The 9,586-nt window shown below is 51.9% G+C and overlaps 2 protein-coding genes across 2 annotated transcripts; one reads left to right on the forward strand and one right to left on the reverse strand.

Annotated features, from left to right (window-relative positions):
* Window positions 1-3,247: 3,247 nt before the first annotated feature.
* Window positions 3,248-4,874, reverse strand: LOC118590361 (interferon lambda-2-like). The gene is made up of 6 exons (XM_036198349.1): window positions 4,865-4,874; window positions 4,602-4,783; window positions 4,022-4,099; window positions 3,617-3,760; window positions 3,430-3,516; window positions 3,248-3,346 (listed from the first exon to the last, which is right to left on the reverse strand). Exons 1-6 carry the CDS (start codon window positions 4,872-4,874, stop codon window positions 3,248-3,250), a joined length of 600 nt encoding a protein of 199 aa, XP_036054242.1.
* A 244-nt stretch (window positions 4,875-5,118) lies between these two features.
* Window positions 5,119-8,823, forward strand: LOC118590433 (mitochondrial import inner membrane translocase subunit Tim17-B-like). Its single transcript, XM_036198436.1, has 2 exons — window positions 5,119-5,181; window positions 8,389-8,823. Exons 1-2 carry the CDS (start codon window positions 5,119-5,121, stop codon window positions 8,821-8,823), a joined length of 498 nt encoding a protein of 165 aa, XP_036054329.1.
* The last annotated feature ends 763 nt before the right edge of the window (window positions 8,824-9,586 follow it).

Below are 9,586 nucleotides of genomic sequence, written 5' to 3' on the forward strand. Positions count from 1 at the left end.
GTCACAGCCCTGTGTGCTTATGTTATTGAGAGTAACACATTCCCATCCCTAGGACAGAGGGATGCATGGAGGCCATGCTTACACTCCTCACACCTGTCACAATGTGGCCCATGGGACAGAGTGTCAGCCGCCACGGTGCCTGTCCCCAGGGACCCTTGCAGCTGCACTCATGCCTCACTGACTCTGGCAGGCATCTCCAGTATCTTCCTGCTGCTCAGTTACAGAGTCCGCAGAGCTGCAGTTCAACATGCAGAGGAGGAGGCTGGGAATTAGGGCATCACAAGGAAAATGTTTTGATCTTCACACCCGAGGAAGGCAAGGTTCCTTTGTCCTGTGTGCTCTCGATGGCACTGGGGAGGATGTGGAGGCTTTGAGAGGCTGTGCTGTGGATTTGCACAGCTGCCCCGTGGGATCAGGGGAGTTAGTTCTCTCCTTCAACCACCGGAAGCCCTGAAGGCTTCAGGTTGGACACTGCACTATTACCTTTCAGAATTAGCTGTGTAGACTGGCTTCCAATTAAAAGAGAAACTGCCTCTACCGCCCAAGTTCTGGGACTGAAGGCATGCGACACCACCACCACCCATTTCTTTTTTACATGCAGTAGTAGTAGCAGTAGTGTGTGTGTGCGTGCGTGTGTGTGCGTGTGTGTGTGCGTGTGTGTGTGTGTGCGTGCGTGTGTGTGCGTGTGTGTGTGATGATGTGTTTGTGTGATGGTGTGTGTGTGTGCATGCGTGTGTGTGTGTGATGATGTGTTTGTGTGATGGTGTGTGTGTGTGTGCGTGTGTGCGTGTGTGATGGTGTGTGTGATGGTGTGTGTGTGAGCGTGCGTGCGTGCGTGTGTGCGTGTGTGTGCGTGTGTGTGTGATGATGTGTTTGTGTGATGGTGTGTGTGTGCGTGTGTGTGTGTGTGTGTGTGCGTGCGTGTGTGATGGTGTGTGTGTGCGGTGTGTGTGTGTGATGGTGTGTGTGTGTGTGCGTGCGTGTGTGTGTGCATGTGCATGCGTGCGTGTGTGATGGTGTGTGTGCGTGTGTGTGCGTGCATGTGTGTGTGCGCGTGTGTGCGTGCGTGTGTGTGCGTGCGTGTGTGGGTGGGTGTGCGTGTGTGTGTGCGTGCGTGCGTGTGTGCGTGTGTGCGTGCGTGTGTGTGCGTGCGTGTGTGGGTGGGTGTGCGTGTGTGTGCGTGCGCGTGCGTGTGTGTGTGCGTGCGTGCGTGTGTGCGTGTGTGTGCGTGCGTGTGTGTGTGCATGCGTGCGTGTGTGATGGTGTGTGTGCGTGCATGTGTGTGCGCGTGTGTGTGTGTGTGCGTGCATGCATGCGTGTGTGTGTGCGTGCGTGCGTGTGTGCGTGCGTGCGTGTGTGTGTTGAGTACTTTGGCCAACAAGCAGATGTGAAGGTGAGAAGACCACTTTTAGGAGTCAGTTCTCTTACTCAACCATGCGGGTTTCCAGATTAAACTTACATCAGGTCATCAGGCTTGGTGACAAGTGCCTTCACCCACAGAGCCATCTGGTCAGCCTGGAAAGCCTATATCCTGAAAAGACATTTTAGAATCAAAATGGCAAGGACCAGGGAAATGGCTCAGTGCATAAAGTGTTTGCCACTCAAGTGTGAGGACTGAGGTTTGGGTGCCCAGAACACATGTAAAAGCCAGGTGGGCATTGCTGGCCAGCCTGTGACCCTAGCACTTAAAGGTGAAGACAGGGGTTTCCAGGACAAGCTGTCTGTCTGAAACAGGGAGAGACCCCACTTCAATAAACAAAAGTGGGGAGTGATTGAGGAAGGCACCTGATGGCCAATTATATCCTCCAGATGTACACACATGTCCATGTGCACCTGCATACATGTGCACACATGCAAGCATGAACACACACACACACACACACACACACACACACACACGAGAAATCACTATACCACATTTGGGTGACACTCAGGCCTACACCACATGGGACACAGGAGAGGAGGGGTTAAAGACAAGAGGGTCTAAGATGCTCTTCTAGGAAGACATTTTCAAAGTAACCATCGGCACATGTGAGCAGTGTTTTCAGTACCACTTTGTAGATGGTAGATAAACAATTGGGGGCAGGGGCACAGGGCCTCATGTAGCCCAGGCTGGCCACAAAGTCAATGAGTAGACAAGAAGAACCCTGAATTGACCCTCCTGCCTCTACCTCCTGAGTAAAGGGATTCCAGGCATGGACTATCACTAATGGACGTCCTTGATTGAAACCTCTGGTCTCTCTGGTAGTTCTGAGATGCCTGCCTATGTGAGAGGTTGAGGTAAACAGCACGTGCTGCAGACATCCATGGGTAAGGCCCATCAAGAATGGGGCTGAGGATGTGACTCAGTGGGTCAGTCCTTGCCTTGCATGCATGCAGCTGTGGGTCCCATCCCCAGCACTGAATAAAACCAGAGGTGGCAGGGTGGTGGAGGCACATGCCTTGAATCCCAGCATGCAGTGGATAAGGAGCTCAAGGACACCCCCAGCTACATGGTAAGTTTGAGGCCAGCCTGAGCTGCAGGGGACTGTGCCATGATGAAACCTTGTCTTTAGGAACGGAATGCTGATTCACCTCTCTGAGCAGCACACCTTGTCTTCATGAAGGTTCCAGAAGAGAGGATGGCAGAGTGCAGAGGACTTTAGCCAACAGGTGTTCTTGGTGAAGCTGGGAGGCTATTGTCAGAGCCCAGAACAAGGGGTGTGCCTGCAGCCCAGCATTCCAGAGGGGAAGTGGGAGAAGCAGCAGTTCAAGGCCATCAGACTACATAGGAAATTGGAGGCCAGCCTGGGCTACCAGAAGCCCTGTCTCAACAGCCAAAACAAAGGAGAGCATAGAGAAGCCTGCTGCCGACACCTGCAACCACAGAGAAGAGACTTTCCCAGAACAACCCAGGAGGAGTCCAATAGGAACAATTTGCTCCCCACCCAGAGGCAGAGAGCAATAGCCCAGGCTAGACCACAGAGCTCGAGACAAGCAGGAGTGTCCCTGTAGAGCCCTTTGCCATGACAGCAGAAGAAAAAATTGACGCCCAGACTCACGAGACACACCACAGGGGTCTTTCCTCATTGTGTATTTGCAGAATGTTTACAAAGAGTAGAAAAATAGACATTTTGTGGGGTGTGAGTTTGAGAACCCACACACATCAATAAATACTTTAAAAATCCATGGGTGGCTATAAATTAAGGAGGGGGCTTTGTGCATCCACATGGTGGAGAATTCCAGCAGCTGGCAGGAGGGTCTGAGGTCAGACACACTGATCTCCACTGGCCACACACTTCAGGTCCCGGGTGAGCAGGCGGAAGAGGTTGAAAGTGACAGAGGCCTCCAGGCAGCCGGGGGTCTCCTGAAAGGACAGGGCTGGCTCAGGGACTGCCAGGACTCAGGGCTCCCAGGCGCTGCAGACCCCAGGCCCCTCCCCAGACTCACCTTCCTCTGGGCCTCCTGGAGCCTGTGCAGCCAGCGTGAGAGGCGGCGGCTCAGAGGCCTGGGCTCTGCTGTGGGCTGAGGCTGTGTCTGTGGACAGAGGGGGGCACTGTGAGCCTGCTGCTGGGACACAGGGGAAGCCCAGGTGGCTGGAGGTACAATGTGGAGGAGCCGGGGACCCAGGACTCACACAGGCCTGCAGCTGTGAGTGGATGTGGCGCAGGGTGTGAAGAGGCTGTTCCAGGATGGGAACCAGGGCTGAGTCAGTCATGTTCTCTAGGACCTTCAGTGTCAGGGCCAGCTCAGCCTGCAAGGCCTTGGGGCGCTCCTGGGCCTGAGCAAGGAGACAGGAGAGAGAACAGGTGAGGGACCCGGGGTGGGGGGAGGTCAAGGGAGACAGGCGAAGGGGACAGTGGACAGGGACAGCGAGAGGTAGAGGGCAGGGGACAGATGAGGGACAGAGAACCATAGCCAATGTGGTCAGGCTGTGGACAGGTCATGGGCTGCTAGTGAGGGAGAGAAGGGGAGAGTAGCCGCCCAAACAGCACCCAGATGAGGGGCTGCTGAGGGCAGGCTGTGTCCAGCCCCAGCTCACCTGCAGCTGCTGCAGGTCCCAGGCCCTGGGGAAGAGATGGGAGCTGCACCTCACAGCCTTCTTGAGCAGCCACTCCTCCTGGGGAGCAAAGACACAGGTTAGCTCAGATGGCATAGTGAAGGTTAGACCGCTGCAGTGCGGCTCGGGTGGGTCACAACAGGGGAGGGGAAGTTCACTGCCAGAAAGACAGAGGCACCTCCATGGCAGCAGATACTAGACAGCCACTGCACTAAGAGCAGGAGATAGCCCAGTTGCGGAAGGGTGGAGGTCATCCTACTGTGGGTTAGCTCACTGGGGGAAGGGTGGAAATTAGCCCACTGCAGGACTGGTGAGGCTTAGCATACCACAGAAAGGGTGGGCTTTCTGTCCCCACCCAAGAAGGATGGAGATGAAGCCCACTGTAGCAGGGCTGACAGTCAGCCTGCTGCAGGTAGGGCTGAGGTTAGCCCACTTGAGCGAGAGTTGAAGTCAGCCTACTGCAGAAGTGTGGAGACCACTCCCATAGCAGTCAGCATAAGGGGTGAAGCCCAGAAAGGAAGGGGTGGAGGCTAGCCCACACAGGAGGGCAGAGGCGACTCACTATGGCATCCTTGGCCTTCTTGAAGGCCTGCAGCACTTGCGGGGACAGAGACTTGAACCGGGCTATGTGGCAATCCTTTGCATCTGGTGGGAGCCTGGTCGCCCTGGGCACAGGATCAGCGCGGGTTCCCGTCAGCACCGCGGCCAGCAGCAGCAGGAGGAGCACGCGGCCCCCAGCTGTTTCTGTGTCCCAGGAGGACAGAGTGAGTGCCCGAGGGGGGGGGCTGTGCGGACACGCCCCCGCGCACCCGTCTGGGGACTCACCTGGCTTCATGCTGCTCTCTGGGCTCTGTGAGGAGGTGGCGATTCGGGTGTGCGCTCGAGGCTGGCCCCGGGTCCCTCGGTCTCGCTGCGTGTCTCTGGCCTGGGTCTTGCCCTGTGGCTCTCAGCCTGTTGCTCTGCTGCTCTGAGACCACCGCGCTCCAAGGGTGAGTGCACTGCCGTCCCAGCTCCATGCTTTTAACCTGGCCTCGTGGGCAGCCCCAGCTGATGTAGGAAAAGTGAAAACAAGGCTGGAGATGGACACCAGCCTCCGGGGAGCCCAGACTGGGGAAGCCCAGAGCAGGGCGGGGCTAGAGCAGGTGAGACACTATAGTGAAAAAGAAAGTGACAAGGACTCAGATCACCTGGGGCAAGGTGAGTCAGGAGAGTTCCACAGGAAGCTCAGAACAAGGGCAGCTCGGCACACAGGCTCCAGCCCTGGGTGAGGTCCTGGGCAGACGCCTCTCTGGGTACAGAGATGATAAAGGTTTAGAAAGTCCTGTCTTCTGTTACTTACCCCATCACGGAGCGGGCAGATCCCCAAGAGCTGCCCAGAAGGAACATTGACTTTCCTGCATGCCTGGGAGGTTCAGAAACAGAATCCCCAAGACCCTACTTCCTGTGGGAGGGAAGTATGCAGGTGGCCAAATGCACCCTGAAGTACACTCCCTTTTTGTTTCTAGACCATCAAAACGTTAGCCTCCCTAAGGCATTTCCATCCATCGTCTGGGTTGATGTACTCCTGGATTCTGTCCCTACCCCATCCTGTTCCCTTCTACCTCTATAGTTTTCAAAAATCCTGTCACATGTGTTCTCTTCCCTATCCCTCCCCCTTCCCCCCACAAAACTTCATTTTTCCCTCAAGGTCTGCTTTCTAGTTTCCCGATGTGCACTAGGCTCCCGTGGGAGGGACTGTAAGGTGTCTGGATTACCTCACCTCACTGGGATAGTATCCATCCATTCCCCTGCACATTTGGAGTTTCATCTTTATTCGACGGGGCTGAGTGAAATCCTGTCATAGATGTTTTCCACTTTTTTCGTTATTTGTCTATGGTGGACAGCTAGGATGGTCTCCTTTATTGTTATTGTGACTAGAGCACCTAAAACCACGGATATACCAACATCTCTGTGGTGGGGCTGAGAGCCTTTCAGGTTTTGTCCAGGTGTGGTAGAGCTGGGTCCTATGGTCATTTCCTTTTCTATTTTGCTTTGTTTGTTTTTTGTTTGGTGATTTTTTTTGTTTTTGTTTTTTGTTTTGTTGGTTTTTCAAGGCAGAGTTTCCTCTGTGTAGCTTTGGAGCCTGTCCTGGAACTCACTCTGTAGCCCAGGCTGGCCTCGAACTCAGAGATCCACCTGCCTCTGCCTCCTGAGTGCTGGGATTAAAGGCGTGCACCACCACTGTCCAGAGTTCTTTTTTTAAAACTTCCATACTGATTCTTACTGTGGTTACACCAGCTGACATTCTCTATCAGGAGATACAGTAGATAAGGGCTGCCCTTTGCCCACATTTCCCATTTGTTTTCTTACTAATACCCCTGGGGTAAGATGGATTCTCAGAGTAGTTTCAATTTGTATTCCCCTGATGACTAAGGATATCAAACACTTAAAATGTTTATTCATTTATATTTATTTGTGTGGTTTTTTTTTTTTTCTTTTCTGAACTGTTTGGTCAGTTCATGAGCTCATTTATTGATTGGCAGATGTTTTTTGCTTGTTTGTTGGTTGTTGGAAACTGCCTCACTAGGTAGCCCAGGCTGGCTTGGAACTCTCTGTGTAGACCAGGCTGGCCTTGAACTCAGAAATTTGCCTTCTTTTGCCTCCTGAGTATTGGGATTAATGGCATACATTACCACACTCAGCAGTTGGTTTTTTGTTTTGTTTTGATTCAATTCGATTTGTTTTGTTTCCCCAAGACAGGGTTTCTCTGTGTAGTCCTGGCTGTCCTGGAACTCGCTCTCTAGCCCAGGCTGTCCTTGAACTCACAGAGATCCCCCTGCCTCTGCCTCCTGAGTGCTGGGACTAAAGTGCTGAGTTTTCAGTCCTTCATATGATCTTAGTTCCTGACTGACGTACAGCTGACAGGGATTTTCTCTTTCTGTAAGCCCATCTCTACACTCTGCTGCGAGTTTCCATTGCTGTGCAGAAACTGTGTGAGTGTCTGATGGTATTTATCTAGCACTTTCAAGATATCAGGTTTAAAGTTAAGGCCTTCAGTCAGCTTTCGGTTGATCTTTGTGCAGGGTGAAAGACATGAATCTAGTTTCTTTCTCTCAGGGGTACAGACCCAGCTTTGCCAGCATCAAATGTCAGGCATTTTCTTTTTTCCACACACTGTTCTTTTTAAAAATTCTCTGTGTATGGATGTTTTGCCTACATGTATATATGTGTACCATGTTTGTACCTGGTGGGACATCAGAACCATTGGGATTGGAATTACAGATGGTTGTGAGCCACCATGTGGGTGCTGGGAATTGAACCTAGACCTTCTGCAAGAGCAGTCAGTGCTCTTATCCGCTGAACAATCTCTTCAGCCCCCAGTGTATGCTTTCTATGACTTTGATAAAAGTGTGCCCTTGGCTATTCAGGTTTGTCTTAGTCAATGTAGTATTGCTGTGAACAGACATCATGACTACAGCAACTCTTACAAAGGAAGACATTTAATTGGGGCTAGCTTACAGTTTCAGAGGTTTAGTCCATTGCCATCATTGGTGGGAAGCATGGCAACATGCAGGCAGACATGGTGCTGTGTTGTGGAACAACCTTTTTGTACACTGTGAAGATGTGTTTCTCTCATTGGTTTAATAAAGAGATAAATGGTCAATAGCTAGGCAGGAAGAGGTTAGGCAGGACTTTTGGACAGGGAGAGTGCTCTCTGGGATGACAGTCAGATGCAGAGGAAGCAGGAAGTGTCCAAGAAGATAAGGTAACAAGCCATGAGCCACATGTTAGTACATAGATTAAAAAATATGGGCTAATTTAAGTTGTATGAGCTAGTTAGTAACAAGCCCAATCCATGAGCTGAAAATTTATAATTAGTAAGAAGTCTCCATGGACAGAAAATTCCAGCTACAGTGCTGGAGAAGGCGCTGAGAGTTCTACATCTGGATCCTCAGGCAGCAGGAAGAGCGACTGGGCCTGGCCTGAGCATCTGAAACACCGAAGCTCACCCCCAGTGGTACACTTCCTCCAACAAGACCACGCCTCTAATAGTGCCCCTCCCTGGGATCCAAGCATTCAAATCTATGAGCCTACGGGGCCATTTCTGTGTCCTCTGTCCTGTCCCACTGGCCTACACATCTGGGTCTGGTGACAGCACCATGCTGTCTCTGTCACTACAGCTCTCTGTACGATGTGAAGTCCGACATTTCTGCTCAGGACTGCTTCAACTCTTGGTGGTCTTTTGTATTTCCATTTGAATTTTAGGAGGGTTTTTATTTTCTAATTCTGTGAAAAAAGTCTTTGGTTTGTTTGTTTGTTTTTGTTTTACTTTGTTTTGTTTTATAAGACAAGGTTTTGGACTGCTCCAGGCCAGACGCTGGCGCCATGGAGGAGTATGCTCGCAAACCTTGGGAATTCGACACTGCTTCAGAGGTAGCGTCAACGCTGTGAGGATTCGAGCACCCCAGATTGGAGGTAGCTTTGCAGTGTGGGGAGGCCTGTTTTCTACCATTGACTGTGGCCTTGTACGGCTGCGGGGCAAGGAGGACCCCTGGAACTCCATCACCAGCGGAACGTTGACTGGAGTAGTACTGGCTGCACGCAGTGGTCCACTGGTGATGGTGGGCTCTGTGATGATGGGGGGCATCCTGTTGGCCCTCATCGAGGGTGTTGGCATCCTTCTCACTCGCTATACTGCCCAGCAATTCCTCAATGCACCCCAATTCTTGGAGGACCCCAGCCAGCTAACCCCTAAAGAGGGAGCTCCGGCCCCAGGTTATTCCAACCACCAGCAGTACCACTGAGGAAGCCACTGCCTGACCCTGCCACCGTGGGAGCTACTCCTCAGTTCCCTCCCGGATGATCTACCTCCAAGGGAGGACTGGTTCCTACACAGCCCTGAGACCCTCCAGAGAGGGCCTCTATTGGACTCCCTTGTTCTGTGGTAGGGTGGGGATACCCCAGCAGCCTTGTCACCTGGGTCCCCTTTTTTGTCTCTCAGGGCACCCCAGCCTCACACATGTAACAGTCTCTCATCCCAGATCCTCCGTGTGGCACCCTAATGAATGTTTAAAGCCAGTTTTGAAAAAAAGAAAGAAAGAAAGAAAAAAGACAAGGTTTCTCTGTGTAGCCCTGGCTGTCCTGGAACTCACTCTGTAGACCAGGCTGGCCTCGAACTCAGAGATCCACCTGCCTCTGCCTCCCGAGTGCTGGATGAAAGGTGTGCACCACCACATCCAGCTTTATCATTGGAGTTCTGATGGGGCACACAGTGTGTGTACAGATCACTTATGGTAATATAGTCATTTCCCAGTATTGACTCAGAGTTCATGAGCCTAGATGTCTTTTTGCTGTCAAGTGTTGTCCTCAACTTCTTCTTTAAGAGTCTCTAAGTTTTCGTTGTAGAGAGGTTTCACCTCCCTGGCTAGGTTTATTCCTAGGTTTACCTTTGTTTACTTATTTCTTTGTTAGTAGATTTTGTTCTTTGACAGCTCCGTGCACAGATAGGATGCCTTCTGATTACTCTCTCCCCTTCTTATCTGCTCCCCATAATTTATTTCACTGAAA

Source organism: Onychomys torridus, chromosome 1 (assembly GCF_903995425.1).
Source record: "Onychomys torridus chromosome 1, mOncTor1.1, whole genome shotgun sequence".
In the NCBI taxonomy this organism is placed as follows: Eukaryota; Metazoa; Chordata; class Mammalia; order Rodentia; family Cricetidae; genus Onychomys; species Onychomys torridus.

Coding starts and splice junctions, on each gene's coding strand:
- LOC118590361 (XM_036198349.1), bottom strand. Junction 4,100..4,601: donor AGAAGGCCAAGGATGCCATA/GTGAGTCGCCTC, acceptor TTTGCTCCCCAG/GAGGAGTGGCTGCTCAAGAA. Junction 3,517..3,616: donor ACTCACAGCTGCAGGCCTGT/GTGAGTCCTGGG, acceptor CTCTGTCCACAG/ACACAGCCTCAGCCCACAGC.
- LOC118590433 (XM_036198436.1), top strand. CDS start 5,119: ATGGACACCAGCCTCCGGGGAGCCCAGACTGGGGAAGCCCAGAGCAGG. Junction 5,182..8,388: donor GCAGGGCGGGGCTAGAGCAG/GTGAGACACTAT, acceptor GGACTGCTCCAG/GCCAGACGCTGGCGCCATGG.